Below are 24,543 nucleotides of genomic sequence, written 5' to 3' on the forward strand. Positions count from 1 at the left end.
CACAACTCAGCAAGTATTTACATGCCAGTGAACCGAACCCAAATCCCTGTCCCGTGGGAGTTTGTGGACTTAGCAAGGGAGGTAACAGCAATCAAGATAAAACACCCAGCATTCTGGAGACGGCAGGTGTGGTGGAAAAAATGAAGCAGAGATGGGGTTTACAGTTTTAAATGTGGTGGGTCAGGGAAAACCTCAATGAAGTGACACTGAGGCCAACATTTTCTGCTCTGCATTCAGCACTGTATAAAGCTTTTACTGGATCCACAAATAAAATCTGGCAAGGCTCCATGAAGGTATGCTACAACATTAAGAACAACTGTTACTAAGAACTGGATACAACCTAACCAAGTCAGTAACTAGAGGGCTATCTGATTAGTTAAAGAAAATATCTACACAGTATCACCTGCCTGCATAGTCTTATAAGTGAAAGCCACTCAGTTGCATCCGACTCTTTGCAACCCCCACTGACTGTAGCCCGTTGGGCTCCTCTGTTCATGGAATTTTCTACGCAAGAATACGGGCTCCTCTGTCCATGGAATTTTCTAGGCAAGAATACTTGGGTACCATTTCCTACTCTAGGGGATCTTTCCAACCCAGGGATCAAACCCACAACTCCTGAATCTCTCCTGCAGTGGCAAATGGATTCTTTGTACCACTGAACCACTAGGGAAGCCCTACAGACTACTCTGTACCCATTAAATATAACTGAAATAACAGTCAGTAACACTGAAATCTATATCCAGCAAAATAAAAAAGGCAAAAAGTTTAACTATAAACAGTGAAGTGTACAAATTAAAATAGTGTTACAGTGGTTGGGTTATAGGTTTATTTCTTCTCTGGGACTTTTGTTTTCCTTTTTTTTTCTTTTCTATTTTTGGCTGCGCTGGGTCTCTGTTGCTTTTGCATGAGCTTCCTCTAGCTGTGGTGCACAGGTTTCTCACGGTGGTGGCGTCTCCTGTTGCAGAGCACGGGCTCTAGGCACAAAAAGGACTTCAGTAGTTAAGGCTCCCGGCTCCAGAGCGCAGGACCAGTAGCTATGGCACATGGGCTTAGTTGCTCTGTGGCCTATGGGATCTTCCCAGACAAGGAATTGAACCTGTGCCTCCTGCAGTAGCATGTGGATTCTTATGCCATGAGTCACCAGGGAAGTCTTCTTCTCTAGGATTTTAGTTAATGTCTTAAATAATTTTTTAAAGTCCCTATTCAGCCAGGCCTCGCTGCTGCTCTGGATGGCTTTTTAATCCATCCCCACAAAGGTTACCAAAACGTTCTCTAACTCCCTCAAAGACCCAACATTAACCTTATCTACTTCATCCTCAGCTAACCTTCCTCTCTTCAGAGTGAGAAGCTCGAGGCCATGAACTAACATGAACTAAGCCCACCTTTGCCCACCATTAAACACGTCTGCCTGACACCTAGCTTCAGGGCACCTCTCTGAACGGTGGGTTTGCCCTGTTCCCCTATCAACTGCCCTCAGGTAACCAATTCAGTCATCACCCCCTGGATGCCTGTAGATTCCCACCTGTTTCTGGAGCAGTTCCCTCCCCATCTGCCTACAAGTACCATGAACACCCCCAGCAGACAACAGAGCAGAGAAGAAAAAGGGGAAAAGTGTGTGGGTGCCAGCAGCAATCTTGACTCAACCCTGCAGACCGGCCCCCAGGGGACCCCTGACAATGTCTGCAGACATTTTTCATTGTCACACGTAGGGGCGGGGTGGTTGTCCTCCAAGGCACAGGACAGCTCTCTACGATACAACAGAGTCATCAGGCCCCAAACTATCAGTAGTGCTGGTGTTGAGAAATCCCTGCTGTAACCCCTCTAATCTGCGTACAGCAACCCCCCCATTCCTTCCCTTCTGCCTCCCCACTGGCTGTTTAAACAATTAAAGACTTTGCCATTTGAAGCCTACTCTCTCCCTTGGCTGCTTGCCTGGTGGCACAGTGGTAAAGAATCCACCTGCCAAGTGCAGAAGATGCTGGTTCGATCCCTGAGTCGGGAAGATCCACTGGAAGAGAAAATGGCAACCCACTCCAGTATTCCTGCCTGGAAAATTCCAAGGGCAGAGGAGCCTGGTGGGCTACAGTCTAAGGGGTCGAAAAAAAGTCTGGCATGACTTATTAGAGACTCAACACCACCACCATCGGCTCTACTATGCCTACTAAGACTTCTCTGTCATGGGTCTCCATTGACAAAATAAACCCCCAAATCCAGCGGCTTTTTTCCCCACCGAGTTTGAGTTTCATAGAATCTAAAAATGGTGACCTGATTCTTCTTTTAAAAACTTTTTCTCACCTGATGCCTTTAAGAACCTTCCTATTCATCCACTGTTTTCTCTGGCTTTTTCTTCCTCTTCTCACACCTTAGTTGAACACATGTCAACTTCCTGAACTTGGGCTTCTACTAAATGGCAGGCACTTTGTAGACGCCAGGGCTACCAGGATAAGCATGATACCTTTCTCAAGGATAAACAAACACCGTTCTAAGGTCAAACGCGGGATTCCTGTCCAGTGACCACAATGTGGCTTACTGTTGTTTCTGCCACCTCCGTGGAAACAAAAAGCAGAATGAATCTCACGGGGGTTTTACCCCTGCGTGGCGTGTTATGCACTAAATATATTTCATCGCCATTACAATGCTGTTACTTGTAATAATAACATCATTTTTATGTATTACTAAGAAGGAAAATAATGGTTTTGAGTTAAATTATCACACAAGCTAGAAAAATATATATCTTAACAGAGATAACAGAGTATAAATACAGTCAACTGTCACTCTAAATACTGGTAGGGGTGGTAGAAACAGTTCAAATAAACAGATGGTCCCAATGTCACCTGCTTAACTTCATGTGGACACTGGCCTGTGAGCCCCTAGTCTTCAACAAACGGGCAGCAGACACATGTGAAAAAGGCCAGCTCAGAGGCTTGAGATAAATGTCAACAAAAGTCACCCAAGACACTAGTTTTTTCACTTTTATGTAAAGAGTTTCAAACAAAAACATGTACAGAAACAGAGCTGTCCTGACGATGGGGCCAAGAGTGGGCAGGAAAGGCAGAGCCCAGGCCTCCCCAGCCGCTCTCCCACCGAGGTGGGCTGGGAGGCTCCCTCCTCACGCTCTCAGTTCCCGAAGGACAGGCTTTCTTTACAACCATCCTTCTCATTTTGAGTTCACTTTCCTTGTTCATAGAGTAACTACTCCCCACTCTCCTGATTAGAAGCCCTCTCTATGCCTACAGTTGGTAACTGACTTGACCCTCGGCCTCGTACTGACATTTCGGCCACAGAGAATATGCCTCTGTGTGTGTGTGCGTGTGTGTGCGCGCACACGTGTGCTCAGTTATGTTTGACTCTCTGCGACTCCATGGCCTGTAGCCTGCCACACTCCTCTGTCCACAGGATTTCCCAGCAAGAATACTGGAGTGGGATGTCATTTTCTTCTCCAGGGGGACCTTCCTGACCCAAGGATCGAACCCAGGTCTCCTTCGTCTCCTGCGTCGGCAGGTGGGATTCTTCAGCACTGCTTCAGTCACCTGGCCCTTGGCCTAGGATTTCTGCCATGAATAAGGATATGCCTGGGTATCTAAAATTTACCTTAGAAACACACACCAAGATGTTATGTCATCAGGCCTGGCAGGACAAAAAAGCACACCCGCAAATTCACTAGAATTTCTGGTTATTTCAGCTGGTGGATTAAGAGGCACCAGAGCCTCAGGTGAGGCTTTGAAAAGAAAGATAAATAAATAAAAAGGAAAGAAGATCTGTAGACGAAGGCACGTAAACGCTGCTGGGGGGGAAGGGAGCACTACAGATCTCCATGACCTTTCCTTTTTCACCCCATGAGGACACCACCACCGTGAACCAAGGAAAGGGTGTTTTTACTACCAGTGGCATCAGCGGCGCAATAGAGGTGTTCCTTGCTTATGACAACATCAGAGGGTATTGTGGGTCTCAGAGAACCTCTCGGATGGTTACACCCAACCACGCCCCAGAACAGACTTCAAGATATAAAGGACTGACGCCGTGAATATGGGAAACTTTCAAGCAACCTGTCAATAAGGTAATTCATATACTGTTTTCAAACTGTTCTTGGGCACCTTGAATTTTATCTGGAGAGTCCAGCTCGACTGCTAGAGTGGTTTCCTACCTTTGAGATCTGAAAGACGTGCTGTCCTGCAACTTCTCTGCTCCCTGTAACCCCTAAGGAGGGCAAGGACCTCCAGCCTTCTGATTTGCCGGGTAGCACTGCCCTGTTCCATCTCCCGACACATGGCCCATACTCAAGCATCTGTTGGGATTTCACTCCAGGGCAGGGAAGTAGGGATATACTTTGTAAACAAATGGTTTTGAGATCACCAAGAACGTATTCTCTCTGAAGGGACAGATAAATCCTTGCTTCAAAGGATAAAATGCTATCCATCTATTGGCATGTGCATGCTAAGTCGCTTCAGTCATGTTCAACTCTTTGTGACCCCACGGACTGCAGCCCGCCAGGCTCCTCTGTCCACGGGATTTCCCAGGCAAGAATCCTGGACTGGGTGCCTGCGCCATCCTCCAGGGGATCTTCTCGATCCAGGGATCAGACCCACATCTCCTGCACTGGCAGGCGGATTCTTTAGCGCTGAGCTACCTGGGAAGCCTCAGCATGCATGCGTTAAGTACTCATTAAATATTGGATTCTATTTTCTTCCACAAGCAATGGGTATAACCATAATCACTCCTTTACTGCTAAATTATTCAACAATATATCAAATGTTGAGCTGTGTTTTACATACATCACCTAGTTTATTCTTCTAACTACCCTGGGAGGGAAGATACTATTATCCCAATTGGCAGATGAGGAAACTAAAACCATAAGAAATTTAATAATATGCCTAATAGTCCATTAAGCCAGAATTTGGGCTGCCATTCCAAACCACATAAAATATCTCTGCTGCCTAGTTTGCACTGGAAAATGCAGACCAATGAAACAAACTAAATATTTTTTAACATGTGGACTTTGAGGGCTTAAGCTTTGGAGAGATGTGCGTTCTGGATTACTACGAATTACAGACTTGGAGTACAGTGTGTGGTCTGTGACTTTTGTGGGCATTGTTCTCTGTTGCTCTTCACTCTTGAGGGGAGACTTGGGCTTACTCCATGGTTCCATGACTTGTAGAATATCATGTTCCTCTGATGGCCAAAGTTCTCCATTTTCTAGCTTCACCTTACTGCACTGCTTTCAAGATTCTGAAAAATGGTTTTTAATATCCTACCATGATACTAGTTGTGTATACATCAAGACCTAATACATCCCCAAGATAAGTAAAAAAAAAAAAAAGTTTACACTAGATTAACATCTAAGTATTTATTGATGTGATCAAGCTATTGATATTTCATTGTTGACTCTTCTTAATCAGATTTAAGCCATCAACCTAATTCAACAAACAGATGCAACGTTAAGCAAAGTTCTTAATCTTAACTGCATTTCAGAATTACTTGGAGAGCTTTTAAAAATCCTAGTCCAGATCACACCTCACGCTAATAACATAAAAGTCTCGAGGAGGCCTTGAGGCATCAATATTTTTTAAAGGTTCCCAGGAGACTGTACTGTACAATTAGAATCCCCATGTGATTCTAATGTGCAGCTAAGGACGTGAAACACCACATTAAAGTAACCTATAGGTGTTAATTCATTTAAAAAACAAAAGTATAGCTAAGGCTGGTAAGACTACAATGAATACTGGTTTGTTAGTATATCCTTTCACCTAATTATACTATTTCCCGGAGTTTATCCTACAGAAATAATTTAACAGAGGTAAAATTTTGTAAGTAAAAAAAGAGGTTTACTGCAGCATTCATTAGTTAATTTCTGTTGTTTTTAAGGTTAAAATTAACATTCAACATTAAATGGTTTGAATACTTGTGATAAACAAAATACTTTAGAGAGACTCAAAAATAATTAGAAAGACCAGAGAAATAGGTAGAAGTATCATAAAGTGAAAATATATCAGAATACATAATGGAGTATCAGCTACAACTATTTAAGAAACTGTGCAATGTGGAAGGTAGTATCTGACAATGAAGTAAACCTGTCTTTCAGTGGCAGCATTATGAATAATTCTTTTATGTTAACCTAATTATTTAAAAAAAAGGCTAATTCTCCCTCCCTATCATCTTCCTTGCTTCTGGCCTAAGTCACAAGACAGAGGCAGCTTAGTGCAGGCGTCACTGTGACTGCTTGAAGGGAACATGGAAGAAACTAACCACAACACAGAAGTCTCAGCTGGGACTCTGACACAGTCATATTTAATCCGTCCCCGGGACAACAACAGGCACTTCTAACAGATCCTCTACTAAGAAGTGACCCAGATGGACTGACCTCTACTCACTCAGTGCATCCTCTCTTGCTCAGCCCCCTCTCCCCAGATGACTTAGGTCAGCTAAGTGAGAGAGATTTCTATTCAAATATGACTTGGGTTGATCCACTGATCGCTCACACAACTTACGGTTCTTTGCCTATTGCATGACAGTCATTGGCTTAATACCTACTTATTTCCTTTGTCTGGGATCCCTGGTGGCTCAGACTGTAAAGAATCCACATGCAATGCAGGAGACCCTGGTTCGATCCCTGGGTCGGGAAGATCCCCAGGAGAAGGGAATGGCTACCCACTCCAGTATTCTTGCCTGGAGAATCCCATGGACAGAGGAGCCTGGCGGGCTACAGTCCATGGAGTCGCAAAGAGTCAGACACGACTGAATGACTAAGCACATAGACACATGTCCTTTGTCTACAAAGAGCCTGATGTTACTTAATGAGAATGAGAAACACAGGCACATGGGAATTATTTCGAAAGCGAGAACACTGTCACTGCTGACTAAAATTAACTGCAAAGTTGGAAATGGACGTGCTAAGTATTTATTAAATGTTATTTCTAGCATGATAGAAATGCTTACAAAACAGCAATCCTATATATTTACTGATTTAAAGAACCTATTTGCAATAGAGGGAAAGGAATACACCTCCATTTTTCTCTGACAAGCATTTGAAACTCAATATGACAGAAAAATTAAGAGCCAAATACGAATCCCAAACGCCAATGTAACGGTGACCATTAAAATCAGCTGATCAACAGGCTTCAAACAGTGATGATTTCGTGATTCTACGGATAAACTATTTGCCTTACTTATGCAAACCAGTAACTTTAATCACAAGTCATCACTCTGCAAACTAGCTTTTCCAGTTCAAGAAAAAGAAAAACTAATTTTTGTTCATTCTGGGCAGGACTCATCTTAAGGCATGAAGTTCACATGACTTTATAGTAGGTTACAGTCATTAAAAAAAAAAAAATTTAAGAAAGGAACCCATACTTAATTCTAACAAACTTCCAATGATCTTGTCTATCTTTAGAAGTCCCACTGCCCTTATTCAGCACTTTTCATAATTCAATTGACGAAATGGATTAACCTTATTTAGAAGCAATCAGACAAGTAAACAAAGTCAAAATAAAGACTGGTCACGGCCTGTATGTGACATTTTTCCTGGTAACTCTCCTCTACTTTTTTCCCCAGAAACTCTGCTACTTACACAGAAACCATAAAACATTGATCCACTCTCCCTGATTTATAGCAGTGCAAAATAAGTAGATTAAATGCATCAGGTGAGAGCTCAAACTATGAAGGGTCAGATTTTTTCTTAAATTTCCCATTCATCACAAAAGTAAAAATTCTAAAAATTACTGGAAAAACAAAACTTACAAGATACAAAAAACTTATGCTCAAAGCTTTAACAGATTCAACAGATATATAATTATTCTAATTACTGTGTGTGTGTTCAGCTGCTCATTCATGTCCGACTCGTTTTGATCCCATGGACTGTGGCCCGCCAGGCTCCTCTGCCCATGGAATTTCCCAGGCAAAAACTGGAATGGGTTCCCATTTCCTCCTCCAGGAGATCTTCCTGACCCAGAGATCAAATCTGCATCTCTTGCATCTCTTGCATTGGAAGGCGGATTCTTTACCACTGTGCCACCTGGAAAGCCCATGTCAGATTACTATAAAAGTTTCTAAACACATACTCTCAGTGTACTTTATACTGGTCTCATCATGGAGCAGGGACAAAGAGCTCGCAGATCAGCCCTGATTCAGGGCCTGCCTCAGGTTCAACTGCAGCGATCCCTCCAGCCTGCCAGGAACCACACTTCACATTCTTAAAATCTACAGACCCTGGGGAGACAGGCCAGTGGCAGCAGAAAGAAACATCACAACACGGACGGAAACATGGAATGTGGTACCAGCTACAGATCCACTGGACAAATTTCCTTTTCTCCCAAGGAATACTTCACATAGGCCTGGAAACTAACTCAAGGATATTCAAGAGTATTTTAAAAGTTCGGCCTCAACCAGCGTTTAATATATTTTTAGAAAACCAAAAGCATCGAAAAATCTACTTTAAAAGGCACGTCACAAAGAGCTTCTTTCATTAATACAGTGACATGATTTCCTTTAATAAAATGTGAAATATAGGAAGCTAATCACAGTACATAGTAAAAATGGTACAGCTGATCCCTGAACAACTCAGGTTTGAGCTGTATGGGTCTCACATACATGCGAATATTTTTCCATAAATCCACTAAAGTACTATACAATCTACAGCTGCTTGAAACAGGCTAGAGTACTACAGATACAGATGGCCAACTATGGGACCTGAGCATTCATCGATATTGGTATGAGCGGCAGGTCCTGAGGGACTACCATACATTGAACAGCAGGACTCAGTTTTTCCGAGTTCTTTCATTATAAACATTTGCAATATTCCAGGTGACAAGGTTGATGTTTTACAAATAGATGGAGAACAAAGTTCAAGTAAATCAAACAAGGTTTCACAGAGTTAGGGTTGCCTGAGGGCTAAAACATGATTTAAAAAAAAAATTCATTCCAAGCAATCTATTCCTAAGCAATTTAGTATAGTAACTCATGTGGATTAATGAGCTAAAAGAAAAGCTAAATGCTTCTTTACATTGCCTTTTAATAAGGTATTGAAAGTATTCTACTGAACACATGTACCTTAACAGAACTATTTTCATATTAGCACATGTTCTTTAAAATGGTCTGCATATAAAAAGATCCCGGAAGACATTTGCAGTATAAATATATAGAGAATTTTACCTTACTTTGTACAACCTTCAAATGAAAATCTATATCCTATTAAATAGGAGCAAACTGGGTTATACGTGTAGCAATTACAAAAATACTGTTTCTCTATATATGAAAATGTATTAAGATCTATATGAATGCTTGTTTTCAAATGTTCTAATACCAAATAAAATGCTTCCAGAAGTCCACTGAAAAGATAACACTACAGATAGTATGCCATTTTGTTACGAATGTGTTTTATCGGAATTTAGTCTTCTCTGTACTGTTCTAAAGTTCTTATATCAGGATTATCTTAAAAAACAAAAACAAACAATAAAAACACATACATTTTCAGAAGATGGTCTAGGCTATATATTTTTTCATCTATTCAAACATGCATACTCATGCAGTATCTATTATGTTTCCAGGTGCGAGAAATAGTATTGATGGATAAATGAGATAGCCAAGATTCCTACCATATTGGAGGTTACAGTATAGAGGGGTATGATTACAGTTAGAGGTTAGTGCTTTAAAGCAAATAAAACAAGGTGCTTATGGCAGAAAATTCCTCAGAGTGGAGACAATGGCTCTGCAGACAGGTGCCAGAAAAAGGTCTGAGAAGATAGGGCAATTGATCAGAACCACATGAAAGCACGAGCATGTGAAGCTGCTGGGACAGAATGTATGAGGCAAAGGGTTCAGCAAGTACAAAGAGCCTGAGAGGTGGCAAGCAGCTGGCCAACGCAGCTGAGGCCAACGTGGCTGTGCAGAGAAGGCGACGGAAATGAAGAGAATGTTACAAAACGAGGTCTGAGAGTTGTACACAGTTCAGATCTCCCAGAGCTTTGCCGATCATGCAGGAACTAGAATTGTCTTCCGAGTAGGGTGAGAACATACTGGAAGGAGTAAGCAACAGGTGGGAAAAAAAAACAAAAGAATGAAACTAATGATACTAGCGGTATGGTTAGTTAGTGTCAGTTGCTTTGGTCATGCCAGACTCTCTGTGACTCCATAGACCACAGCCCGCCATGCTCCTCAGTCCATGGGATTTCCCAGGCTGGAGTGGGTTGCCATGCCCTCCTCCAGGGGATCTTCCCGACCCAGGGTCCGAACCCAGGTCTCCTCCACTGCAGGGAGACTCTACCATCTGAGCCACCAGGGAAGTCTAGTGGTGCAGTATCAGGTGAACAGTACTGAGTTCTAATCTTCACAAGCACTCTGACACACGGGCCACCGTGTTTCCATTTGTCCTGTGAGGACAATGAGGCTCGAGGAATAACTTGCCCCAGTTCACAGTAAGTGAAAAACCCAGAATCTGTACTAATTCAGATCTAATTCCAAAACTTCTCTACCGCTTTAGACTATCCACAGTAATACTTACCCCCAACACTGTCCAATTATGAAGTGAAATGAAGTGTTAGTCACTCAGTTGTGTCTGACTCTTTGCAACCCCATGAACTGTAGCCCACCAGGCTCTGCTGTCCATGGGATTCTCCAGGCAAGGATAGTGGAGTGGGTTGCCATGTCCTCCTCCAGGGGATCTTCCCAACCCAGGGATTGAACCCAGGTCTCCCACATTGCAGGCGGATTCTTTACTGTCTGAGCCACCAGGGAAGTCCATGTCAAATTATGAGGACACATTCAAATTCTGAAAATTCTAAGTCCAATATAATATTTATCAGAAGCTAGTCAGGTGTCAGGTATAGTAGGGGCTTCCCTCCTAACTCAGTGGGTAAAGGATCTGTCTGCAACACAGGAGACCCAGGTTTGATTCCTGGGTCAGGAAGATCCCCTGGGGAAGGAAATGGCAACCCACTCCAGTATTCTTGCCTGGAGAATCCCATAGACAGAGGAGTCTGGCAGGCTACACAGTCCATGCGGTCCCAAGAGTCAGATACAACTTAGCGACTAAATCACCGCAATTGGGTATAGTAGGCTTTCTGTTAAAGTTTTTATAATATCCATAGCAACTTTTCAATTGTAGAAAGGCACAAATTAAGACGCCATTCCTCAGAGAAAGGGTTACATCATCCACATGGAGAATCCATGGCTGGCTCCAAACCTCAAGGTCTGGTACAACAGAACTCAACGAGCCCAGAACGAAGTTCGGCTAATTTGCCAGCGTTCCAGCTGTTACACAACAGTCAACCACCAATCAACCTCCGCCTTCTTACACTGTGTGTCGCAATTCAAAAAGAAAGTTCAGTTTGATGCTAACATACACGTAAAACCCTGTCAAATCAACCGCAGAGAAAAACATTTTTCCAGTACTAACAACACGCGTCATTCGGGGAGGAAGCTCAAAGATACTTGCTGAAGACGAAGCAAAAGGCCCCATCAAATGGCAGAGAATACACAGTGAAGGTCGGCAGTGCATCTGTTTGGAAGCTGATACTCACTCACGGCTGCCCACACACCACGAGTACCGCAAGCCCATCCTATTTGGGTCCTGGCTTTAAGAGCAGAGGAGGAACGGCCGGGTCAGGCCTCCTCAAAGGCGTGTTTTGCTGAGTCTACTTCTGACAGGAACTGCAGCACCTAGTTCCTTATTTGAGGGTTACTGCAATATCTTCCATGAGACCACATCACCCTCACAGCGCCAGACCTCAAGGAGTCCTACGGCGTTAACCACAACTCCACCGAGATGGAGAGAGAAGACAAGCGCTGGCAGAGGGGACGGGGAGGGGGGAGGGAGGGGGGAGGGGAGGGGGAGGGGGGAAGGGGAGGGGGAGGGGAGGAGGCCACTGATCCATTGTAAAATGAACAGAAGGCCACTACCTTAGGTGTTACTGACACACTGCTGGACTCCTCATGCTTCACACACACGTGCGGATTCACTAGGAATCTTAGCACTGATATCTCAGTTTCTGTCATCCCTCCTTCCTTTTTGACACAGTACAGCCACCTGCCCTTAACGACAGAATGGGAACAGCACAAAGGAAGAAGAGCCCATCATTTGAACAACTACTCTATATCAGCAATTTGGCACAGATTCTATACTGCTGAATAATTTAAAACACAAGTTTTATAAGGCGACGGTTAGAACATGAGTTGGAAAGTCTGACAGACTTGGTTTGACTCCCTACTCAGACTGTACCACCTGTGGGATCTTGGGCTAGTTATGCTTCAATTTCTCAGCAGCTCAATTTCCCCATCTGTAGAGTGGGAATACTAGGTTTGCTGTGAGATCAAGTGACATTGACTGTAGTGTTACCAGCATAGCATTTGGTTCTCCCAAAGCGCTCAATAAACTGTGATTCCATGGGACACCAGGGGTGGTGTGGCTCTAATGAGCAAACCAGAAGGCAGTTTGAGTATTAGACATTTAAAAAGAAAAAGGCACGGAGACCCTGCTTGTGGGGTAACGGTCAGCAGCCACCCCTAAACCACTCTACCACTAGAAGAAAACAGGACTTTCAATTCCCTGCTGTTTCACAGCATTACAGTTACAGAGATAGCATTACAGTTGTGCAGGGAACCTGACGAGGAAAAAATATGTCAGAAACTGGATGGTGGTGCGGAGAGATGTCATGTTCACACGAAGCTGAGTGCTCGTCTCAGTGCCGATGAATCTTTGTTCCCAGCTCTCCAAACAAAGGGACGGGCTAAGTTCCTGAGAACTTCACAGGCATGTTCTCATTTAACCTGCACAGACCTACGAGGTACATGCTGTGACTTCCTCTGTGACAGATGAGGAAAACTGAGGCTCACAGATGACAAACAATAGGGATGCACCCAAGTTCTGCTTCGCTATTTTTTAAGGCCAAACAGCTGAATGCCCACCCAATGTGTATGTGGTCAACAATCAAGTACATAAAGTGCAAATCTCCTTATACACTCTTGCTGCAAAAATTCTAGTAACCAATTAAAGCATACATGTATTTACTGTTAAGAGTAAAACATTACAATAATTAGTGACTGTGAAAACTGTTAATGCCACTATGCACTATACAAGAGTGTTTCAGATGGTTAAATTAATAGAGAAATAGCTTGACAGTTAATATGAATATTAAAAGAGTGCTCTGGCTAGATAACTTTATGAAGATCATCTTACCTTTTCTGAGCCACTACTGTTTACAAAAAAATAAATGATACAAGGAAGAATTATATTAGGATATATAAAAACTCTAATTCTGATTAACTGTTTGCTAACTTGTTCATAACATCAAATAAACATTCACTAGAATAAATGTTTTAAGTTGCACATCTCTCATTCCACTTAAGCCATGTGCCTTTCATGGAAGATTCTATTTGTAAATTATTCACGTCTTATAAGAGAAAAAATAGAAGTTGGAAAAAAAATGAGGTACCTCAAATATGTTTTGCTAATCAAATGTCAAAACAACAGACTTTATTAAGAATACTTCAAGGACATCACAATATACAGTCATGCCTCTCTATCTGCAGGAATTGGTTCCAAGAACCCCCACCTATACCTATATCCGGGGACGCTCAAGCCCTTTATAAACGGCGTATAAAGTGTGTATGGACAACAAAACCGTTGAAGCAAAACCTTGCCAAAATGACTTTTCTAATGCTAACCAAGTTCAGCGGCTCAAGAACTTCTGAGAATCACTAAATCCAGAATCATAAGTACAAAATTCCTCTTAGAAACCATGCTCTGGAAACACTCCCCTGAATTATAATTTTCTAACGCCTACCTGTTTAGGGACACTGATGTGTCAACAGAAAGTGAGTATGCTGTTAATGAATCAAGTGCGATGCAGATAGAAGCTGGAGATGCTGAGAAATTACTGCTTTTCCGCTATAAGACTTTTAAAACATTAAACCTTAATAAGCATATAGAATTACTTTTTATACTGTTTCATATTTATTCATGTACAATACAACTTCATTCTACACTGGTGACAGTCAGCTTTGGCCAAATACTGATTTTAGCCACAAAGGTTTATTCAACATTCCTTTTTTTCTTTGCTTAAAAATCATTTTCATTTCTGTTAATAATAAATGCAGGTAAGATGTTCAAGTCATTTTTTGTTCTGGTATGCCTTTAAACAAATTTCAAAATTCATCAAATAAAAATAATGTGTAATATACTAAAGGTGTGTGTTCTTTAGAGGGTAGAAAGTGCCAACTGATCCTTCATTTTCTCACAAACACCCATCAAGTCCTATGCTCCAGAGTTCCATGTTTTCTTCCACCTAGGTCTATAGTCAAGTCAGAAATACTTTCAATATCACATGCTGCCGGCCACAGAAACGTCACCACAAATTAAGCTGTGTAAATTCATAATTCTTTGAAGAAAACCTCTGAGGCGTAAATGTTACACCAGGAATAAACACAGGCTGGGACTATTTGCATGCATGCAGCAGGGGGAAAAGAAGTATACAGTAGGAGTCATGAGACACGTGGAACGGCTCTGTGGTTCCAACCAGCTACCAGGACCCACTCAGCTTCTTAGAAGATCAAGGCAGTGTAAAAGACCATAGGTTTTAATTTAGATTTGCGATCTGGTTCAAATTACTGCCCCATTACTTGCCAGCTACAGTGATCACCTGTTACTTGAGGATAATGTGCCCACCCCAAAGGGTTTGGGAGGGGAGAAAATATATGAGAATTTACCCAAAATGCCTGACACAAATATAATAAATGGTAACTAGTGTAATTGTTAGATAAATACAAACATTATCCTCAGAAAGTACATTTTGCAATTTGCCAGCAGGTTGCCAGATAAGGAAATCCTGAGATTAGTAGCTGAATGGCTTTTAAAAAAGGCCAACAATGAAATGTCAAAATTCTTAAAATGCTTCAGGTTAGAAATTTACCAAAAAAGGAAGGGGGAAGAGGGGGGCAACACAGAAAATCAAATCTATGAATCATTAGTTTGGTTAAAAGTCTGACAATGTTACCAAACATGCCTCCTCACAAAATTTTATTAAAAGAGTTTTAAAACAACTAACAGACAAGCTTCTGAATAATGCCAATTTACTAACCACATGGCCTTGGGCAAACTAGCCTCTCTGGGTCTATCTTCTCATCTGTAGAAAAAATACTGATACTACCTGTATTAACTCTATCTTAGACATTTGCTAAGAGGTTTTAAGTAGAACACAGTGTAAAGCGTCAATGCAGCAGGTATTCAACACTCAGTTACTGTTACTACCCCGCCCCCTCTTGCTAATTTCCACTCAATTCTACCCCCCTCCTTCTTGACCACAACACAAAGCCCCAGGGGACACAGTGAGAAAAGAGGATGAGTGAATGGATACACGGAGGAAGGGACAGACAAACATACCGCTGGATAGGACTTGGGCCAGAGAAATGTAGTTAAAAATTGTTTGCTTTTTCTATCATTTTGAATGTAAGTTTGTACACCTGTTTCATCCTTCCTCCTCCTAAGCAAAAGCAAAGGCTTCAAACTTGTTTTGCACCTGATAGGCTATCAAGGACCCACTTGTCAAGTACTTGAAGAGGACCCTAAAAAGGCAACCACTATGTTCCCAAGACGTCTTGCTCAACAGGACTGGGTACCATTGTGAAATGTGTACACTTGAGTACCAGTTACTCTACCATCTGACCCTGAACTCAGGTTTCAAGAGGAAAGGTGTCAGAAGATGGGCGTGGGCGCCACACCCCCAGACTCTCAGAGCGGGGTCAACACTGCGGATGCTACAGCCATAAACCACCCGCTGAGGGCCTCGGTCTGCCAGGCCGCTCTCTGCCCTGCACACGTGGTCGTGTCATCCCCACCCGGGCACACTGGACTCGAGGCCTGGTGTGTAGCCTCGTGACGTTGGGCCACTCACTTCACCTCTCTGGCCTCAGTTTCCCCGGTTACAAAACGGGGACAATACCTACCCTACCCACTCATTAGGCTGTCGGGAGAATTGAAATGCAAAAAGGTAACCTAATGGTAACCAAAAATAGACTCAAAACCCTATGATGGGAAATGTATACGTTAGGCTATTTCAGTGAGGATCTTGCTCTGCTCGGGAGAGTAGGGGCTGGGACTAAATGGAAAGCTGGTTGTCCCTGAGTAAGTGATGCTCACCCAGCATCCCAGCGGCCTTTCCCAAGTCTCTCTCCTCCTGTCAAATCTGTGTTGAGCGAAGTACAAGGCCCTGGCAATTCCACATTGTGTGTGTACCAGTAGCTCCACCGTTTCTATACAGCCTTGGGCCAGTGACTTCAGTTCTCTGAGCCTCTGTATTTCATCTATAAAACAGATAAAACCTATTTCACATGGCTGTAATAAGGTTAAAATGAAGTTATGACCTGCAACATACCAACCATGATTCCTAGGGCATTGCAGGCATTCAACAAATACAGATTTGTTGAACTGATACGGAAAATGAAGTGAAGTACTGTTAGGACAAATACTTTCAAACTCATTCTTTGGGCAAATAAAATATTTCAGCACTTTTATGTCAACACTAGGGAGTGGAAATTCCTCAAAGAAACACTCTTCCTGTAAGGGTGATAGCACTGTAAATGCTTCCTTATCACTGTAGTTCCAAAAACCCAGAGGCACCGACATCACTGTATGTATGAGAGAGCTACACTCATTTTTTAAAGTGTTATCTGCTACACTGGGAAATAATTTCAAACCCTTATCAAATGGCAATGTTCAAATGTTGCCTGAAAAGACTTCCAACATTTTGGCCATATTTTTCTTAATATATGAAGGAAAGGACAATTAGGAAGGAAAGGAAAAATAAGAAAAGGGTAGATAACATCTCTGTCAGCCACTGTGTTCTGCCCCTCTCCCCCTGAAACGCTATGTATTCTTTGCTCAAAGCAACTCCCTGAAGCTGGTTCCTCTTGTTCTTCCCATGTTATAAACAAGGCACTAAGGCTTTACCTGAGTGGATCACCCAACATTACCCAGCTCTAGTTCTACCCAGGCAGACCCTGGACTCAAAATCAGACTGCCCCACTACAACTCTCCCAACCTTTCTACTGACTGTAATTCACAGACAACTATAATTAACATTACAAAAAGGACAGTGTAGGCAGATCAATCGGCGAAGGCAACGGCACCCCACTCCAGTACTCTTGCCTGGAAAATCCCATGGATGGAGGAGCCTGGTAGGTGCAGTCCATGGGGTCGCTAAGAGTCGGACACGACTGAGTGACTTCACTTTCACTTTTCACTTTCATGCACTGGAGAAGGAAATGGCAACCCACTCCAGTATTCTTGCCTGGAGAATCCCAGGGACGGGGGAGCCTGGTGGGCTGCCGTCTATGGGGTCGCACAGAGTCAGACACAACTGAGGTGACTTAGCAGTAGCAGCAGCAGGCAGATCAATCAACGGGAAGGTGAGCTTCACTGATCAGTGAAAATTATTTCACTGATTTTATGACTACATAGGACACTTTCATACAGAGTCCCTTTGAGTTTAGTAAGGCATCTGCACAAATCTCACTTGGTTGTAACAACCTATGGTGTACACAGACGAGATATTATCCATAAGGAATGAGAAACGAGATTCAAGTGGGAAAGTGACTTTTTCTGAGTCACTTGTGCTATTAAGTGGGGAAACTTGTTTTTCATCCCTAAGCAATTCCACCATACTACACCGTCTCCCTTCAAGCTGGTATATATATATAGCCCCTTTATGTGCTCCAAAAAATGACCATAAACTGTGTGATCAATAAACCCTGATTTTTGACACTGTACACGCCCAGCCCATAGTCATCATTCTAGGAAGTAGATATTACTGAAGCTCAGGGAGGAAAAGTTACTTCATGGGTCCAAACTAATACAGCTAAAAATGGCAGAGCCAAAACGCAAACTCAGATTTGACCCCAAAGTTTGCACGCTTTGCCTTTACCATGAATTGCCTCTGGGTCTCAGCTCTAGTGAGTGACCCAGGTCCTAAGGTTTCTTATTTGTCATTAAGTGAATGAGCTATCAGGTAGCCCCCGGCTCTAGCATTCTCCTGTTAGCCAATGCCGATGCAACACTTCTGTAATGCCCTCATTCCCGAGCATCCTAACCAAAGAGCCTGAAGACCTGGGTTGTCTCTGCTCTGCCCATCACTGAGGGATCTTGGGCCGAGTGTGCAACTAGTTCCTCAAAACACGGGAGGTGACTGTGCACCCACCTAAAAGAAGTAGGTGCAGATGTGCAGGGTCCTCTTAGAGGAGGAAGATTTCTCAGGCAAAACCGGTAACATTTTATTTAAGGTGAATTTTCAGATTACAAATGCATTCATATTCACAATGTACATCAAAATATGAAGGTGTGCGCTTAGTTGTGTCCAACCCTTGTGACCTCATGGACCACAGCCCACCAGGCTCCTCTCTCCATGGAGTTTTCCAGGCAAGAATACTGGAGTGGGGGTGCCATTTCCTATTCCAGGGGATCTTCCCAACCCAGGGACTGAACCCACATCTCCTGTATCTCCTGCACTGGCAGGTGGGTTCTTCACAATCGAGCCACCTGAGAAGCCCTAGTCAAAATAAAAACTAAAGCAGAAGAGCTGTAAGTCAACAAAATCTCTCTCTTCCCTGTCACTGAACAAAGTGAAAATTAATAGCTACAGGTTACAGAAAAGGGGAACTCCCAAAAATGTCCTAAACAGAGGTTCCCTATAGACATGAGTCTTACTTAAGAGAAAGCTTTTAACCCGAAGCACATTTCACACAGAAATGACTCAGTCAATCAAAACAGACTACGGAAATAAGCCTTAGGGACACAAACGCAGAAAGAACCTGGACCTGAATCAGCACAGCACCCTTCCGTTCCCCGCTCAAAACACTCGGTATAAGTAGCAAAGAATCAAAACAACAGATTTATCTTGGGAGAGGTATAAAAGGACTGAAATAAACTTGATGTTTCAGCTAAGGCTAAACTGTAACAGTTATAATTAATGTAAAATGGATACAAACGATATTTTAATTTCATATTAACTGAAATGGGAGGGTAAGAGACAGGCCTATATGAGAATTTACAATTTGAAAGGGAGAAGGAGTAAGCATATCCAAGTCTAAAGATTTTAGTGAACTACTAAGAAAGATAACCATCACACTGTCCTGGGAGAGCTCAAATATCCACAGCTCATCCGACATTGCTCTCAGTGCAGCAATTCTTAACTTCCCACAAATCTCATTGTGAATTTCACAAAATGAACTCTTTATTCAGAAACACACATGCATAAACTTCTGTTAATTTCAAAGACTGTGGATCCCATGCAGTCTACTCTTGGGTTCTCCGAATCCTGGCGGAGAGCCCGGCCACTCTGGCCAGGCTCGCAGGAGATGCGGCTTCTGTTTCTGGCTCGGCCACCTTGTCCCTCTCGTCCCCTCACTCTACCACTCTGGATCCCAGCTTCCTCATCTGTTCAAGATGATCTCATCTCTCCTGACTCTTTATGGTGGAAATTCTAGAAGAGTCTACTGACATCACAGGAAGAGTGAGGGATTTGGTAAAATCACCTCTTGATCATTTCTTAAATTGCTAACTATGACTCTTGAGAGTCCCCCGAGTCCCTGGGACTGCAAGGAGATCAGTCAATCCTAAAAGAATCAACCCTGAATATTCACTGGAAGGACAGACGCTGAAGCTCCAGTACTTTGGCCACCTGCTGTGAAGAGCTGACTCACTGGAAAAGACTCTGATGCTGGGAAAGATTGAAGGCTAAAGGAGAAGGGGGCGACAGAGGACGAGATGCTTGGATAGCATCACTGACTCAATGGATATGAATTTGAGCAAATTCTGGGAGATAGTGAATGACAGGGAAGCCTGGTGTGCTGCAGTCCATGGGTTGCAAAGAGTGGGACACGGCTTAGTAACTGAACAACAATTAGGACTTGGCAGTTTTTCTAGGCTGCAGAACAGTAACAGCCAGAAGAATCTCAGTTCAGAGTTAGACTTGTAACAGGGTGTTCCTACTGCCCTGCTGTAGCCCTACAGTACTGCCCTACTCTGGTCGAGACTTCTCAAGTTGGCTTTCCTTTACCTACCCCCTTTCAAGAGGAGCTAAGCGGCTCTCTCACACGTAACAGAGGTGGCAGTATAAAGCAAAGCAAAGTCTTTTCTCCAAAAACACACACTCTAGTTTCCTTAAAGCTGTGCTGCAAGAACGGTCTTGTGACATCCTCTCCCGGCATATAAAGAAGCTGTTGTAATCATTCTATTTCCCCATCTGGATGGCAATCCGTAACCAACTCTGCTTCCCAGCAAAACCTCTGCGCTCTAAGATTGAATCTGGAGGAAACTGCACTTGAGCTTCATGGCTGTAACACGGAGTTGATGGTCTCAATTTCTGGGATGAGGCTTGTCTTCCGGAGGCCATGAGGCAGACAAGCAGAAGGAATCCAGTCGCTGGCCAGATGGGAAGTGCGAGGGAATGGAATGCGCTGCCCTCTGGAATACTGTCCTGGGAGAGCTCAAATATCCACAGCTCATCTGACATGAGGTGTGCCCCCTCCTGCTGTCACTGGATCGGAGGCACCCATCAGAAAGCTTTCTGCAAGGAACCTCATGTTTGGAGTGACTGGGGATGTTATAACCAGGGGACAGGTAAAGAAAAACAAACAACGCCCCCCCCCATTTGTATAACAGGAAGTTACATTACATTGAGATCTCTTCTTGGCCCTTCCAAACTACCCCCCACCACACACACACACACACAGCTTAGAATAGTAAAAAATACAATGCAACTAAATCAAATCTAACGTGTAAAATACCTGAGAATTTGCAAAGACTGACTTAATTTACAAGGGTCCCTCGATTGCTAAAGAGCACAGATCCAATGGGACTGATTCTTGCTCATGCGGTAGAAAAGATGGTGATGATCATAAAGCAGTAAAAAATACATTAAATAAGAGAAATTATAGTTGACATTTTCTGTCTTTTATAAATACTCTAAAGAAAAGTACTGGCTGGGGAGAATGGATACATGTATATGGATGGCTGAGTCCCTTCACTGTTCATCTGAAACTATCACAACTGTATTTGTGTGATACCCCAACACAAAAAAAGAAGTTAAAAAAAAAAAAGTGTTGGTTGTCCTAATGCATTTATTTTTCTATTTATTCAAGAAAAAAGGAAGAAGAACTCTTTGAATGTTTTGACGAACGGCGTTCCTTCCAAGCACTCTCGGAACAGTCAGAATGTGTAACAACCGGACCCACAAACACACAGGCAGGACTTCCGACAGCAAGTTTCCAGGACAACTCGGCTGCTTCTTACCGCTCCTTGTGTGAAGAGACCACTGCTCTCAATTTGATTTATAGAAATTACATTCAAACCAAAACTTAGTGGTTCAGCATATTTCTATATGCAATTATTAAAAGTATTTGTTTCAGGTTAACTGTTTCAAGTCTTAAAGATATATCAGGGGAAAAAAGTATACGGCACAGAAAAACTGTTCCCTCTTGGACTAAGCTGGGGAAAACTGGATACCCTGGTCATAGAATGCTACCCCTACAGACCAGACTTATTTTGAGTTTTCAGGAAAATTTAAGAGGCAAGAACCAGTGAGGGCAGAGAAAGCTGAGGAAAGGGAAGAAAAGGGAAGGTGACTTACGTGTGTTCCTCTCAGACAATGAAGTGCTGAGCAGGAGCAAGCTTATCGACCTCCAGCAAAAGGCAAGGCACAGAGCTGAGAGTTTAGCTCCCAGCTAAGGCTGGAGATGCCACGTGGGCGGGGTTACTGTGAATCCAGGGGCGGGGCCGGGGCCCAGAAGGAGGAAATGGGGAGAAGGCGCACTTACTCGGTCAGAAGCCGGTGCAGCTTGTGAAAACCCCGCTCCAAGGCCAGGCTCACAGGTGTCGCTCCTTCCTGGTTGTGGATGCTTAGAGCTCCGCGGCCACCTGGCTTCTGCAGCAGGAACCACGTCAGCCTCAGCAGCCCCAGCCGCACGGCGAAATGCATCAACGTCTCTCGGGGGCCACCATCTGCACACAGGGGACAAGACGAAGATTAGGGAGGAGAATGTGAAAACCCAGAGCAAACGAACAAAAGGATGGTTTAGGTCAACGCCAACTGCCTCCAAGCCCCTGAGAGCATACCATTAAGCCTCAACATACAGCATGAACAATTTTACCGTGGCAGAGTAGAATCAGCTCTCAAAGACAAAACGAACCTAGGAAGCAGGATGAGATGCTAACTAAAAATCCTATAGGAGACAGTCCTACAAAAAAGGAACCATTTCTATATTCTGATTTAATGCAGACATTAAGGGTGACTGCACACATATGGGAGGGGAGGAAGCGAGGAAGGGAAGGAAGGAGACAGAAAGACAGGCAGGCAGACAGAAAAAATTTAAGAAGTGAATGCAGCCTCGCTACATGGGGATCAGGATCCAAGGGGAATAATTGTTGGGGCTTAGATGGGTGTATCAAAAAGTATAATTACTTTAAAAAAAAAATGTCACTCAGAGTTGGCTAGTTAAACACTAAAAACAGGTTCTGCTTGCTAAGTACACACAGGGCTTTTTATTCTCCCACATGAAGGGCAAATCAATTGCTGGCAGTGGCAGCTTTTTTTGTTGTTTGTTTAAGAAAGAAATGCATCTTCAGGCATAATAAGAAAGACCGACTCCAAGATGATAGGCTAACAATTTCAGAAGGAAAAATATGTGCCTGTTTCACCTGAAGTGAAGGCCCCTTCTTGGTAGAGTCACTCTGAAAGTGGCAGAGTGAGGACGGGCTTTGGAGTCAGACAAACCTGGGTTCTCATTTGGCATTTACTATCCGTGTGACTGGACACAACCCGTTTCAGCTCTCAGAGCTCAACTCCCTGCCTCCCTTGAGTGGGGTACCACCACCTCCACTCCCACGGCCGCAGTAACAGCTCAGAGGGGTGGGCGAGATGCCTGTCAGGTGACAGGCTGCAGCGGGTATTCAATGAATGTTGGGTTCCTGCCCTTCCCCACTCTCTGCTCTGTCCCTCCTGATCTCCAACCACAATCCAGGTTTGCTGGCAACACTCTGCGCCCCGGGCGTCCCTGTGTCCACTTGGAATGACGAGGCTGGGCTCACTTGACCCCAAGGAGTACCACTCAGAGTCCAGAATGGGAATGGTGCCCTGGGATTGTGCCTGCTGTCGTCCCCTCAGCTGAGCTAACATCTCTCATTCTCCAAAGCTCCCCGGAGGTCTCGACTTACCCACCTGAGCACGCTCAGCCTTCTTGGACCCCAGTGTTTTCCCCTTACATTTAAGTCCCTGATGCTTCAGGTGTGAGCAGCAGGGTAAGAATAAATGCATCGCAACCCTGCAATTGTACATGGACTGCACTGTCGTATAATGTCACCCGTGCCTTAGTCTAGTCTCCTGACTCCTTATTGTAAGTTTCCTGGGAGGCAAAAACCATCTTTCATATTTTACACCGTCCTTACAGAACTCGGCACGCTAAATAGTTTATATGATGGGCAGCAGAGGCACAAGGCTGGAAAGACATCAACACAACGGAAGGAACCAGTGCACATGTGGGTGCCAAGGTGAATAAACAACTCGGAGCAGGTGGCCAGGCCAGAAGAAAGGACGGAAAGAATTTTCAGAAAAGATCAAGTATCACCACGTGACTTGTGCCTTGCGCCTGTTCACAGGCCCTCTGACACCCTTACCAAATACAAAAAAGTGAGTAAGGCACTGCCGGGGAACTCAGTGATCTTTTGAAGACTGGTTAATCCGGCCTCACTAGATGGCACCTCCTTAAAGCAGTTCCTCTGCACCCCCAGTCTTCCTCATCCCTCACTTGCTCTGAGTCAGCTCAGCCTTCAAAAGGCAGAGTTCCAATAACAAGGCCATACACTTGCTTGAAGCTGGCACCCCGATTCCAGCACCTGGAGGACCCCAAATCTCATCCTACAGTCCTTAGGAGCAGGTGCCACGTCTGCTTTTAGGTCACCCCGTCTCTGCTATCAACAGGTAGTAAGTTTCGTACTATCTGGTGAAGGCTGCTCAATGCCATGCACTGGGCTAGGTGATTTGTATTCACTCTTTCCATTCTCACAATAACCCTATGAGGCCTCGTTATCCTCTTCCTGTGGATGAAGACAGGTTAATAACTGCCCACAGCAAAAATCAGCAAGATCTGAAGATGCTTCTGTCTTGAGTCTAGAAACCAAACCCTCTCCGTTACTCCATCCCACCTCTTTTTGTAAAAAAAAAAAAAAAATCAAACAATCACACAAGCATTCTCATGCTGTAGCTTAAGAAGCACCTTCTCTTGTTTTCCTCCAAAAGTAATTTTTCTTACCTAACACACACTTTCATCATTGCTTTTGTTCCTTTCATCTCAGTTTAAAATCCAGAAGATCTACAATTTAGAATTGACCTCTGTTCTGTTTTTTTCTCTCTTGGGATCTTTGTGTTTTCTCTGTAACTGTGAGAGCTGTTCAACTTCGTTTTTCCGATCACTAACTGCATTTCCTATGATGTCAATTGGGTCCTTTGTCCCCAGTCTGAATTTAATTATGCTATGGCATTCTGGTTGTCCTTGCATCATTTAAGACAA

The 24,543-nt window shown here is 43.6% G+C and overlaps 1 protein-coding gene across 11 annotated transcripts in view; it reads right to left on the reverse strand.

The window, feature by feature from the left end:
* AKAP13 (A-kinase anchoring protein 13) overlaps window positions 1–24,543 on the reverse strand; it is a 318,012-nt gene that overhangs the window by 153,879 nt on the left and 139,590 nt on the right. For all 11 annotated transcript variants that reach the window (XR_014071355.1, XM_081550449.1, XM_081550455.1 and 8 more), the window contains exon 5: window positions 21,796–21,979. Coding sequence is in view for 10 of the 11 variants with exons in the window: in XM_081550449.1 (XP_081406575.1) it covers window positions 21,796–21,979 (184 nt within the window). In the remaining variant the exon portion in view is untranslated. The remainder of the gene's footprint in view (window positions 1–21,795; window positions 21,980–24,543) is intronic.

The sequence above is a fragment of the Giraffa tippelskirchi genome, chromosome 12, assembly GCF_054371585.1.
Source record: "Giraffa tippelskirchi isolate mGirTip1 chromosome 12, T2T-mGirTip1v1.2.pri, whole genome shotgun sequence".
Lineage (NCBI taxonomy): Eukaryota > Metazoa > Chordata > Mammalia > Artiodactyla > Giraffidae > Giraffa > Giraffa tippelskirchi.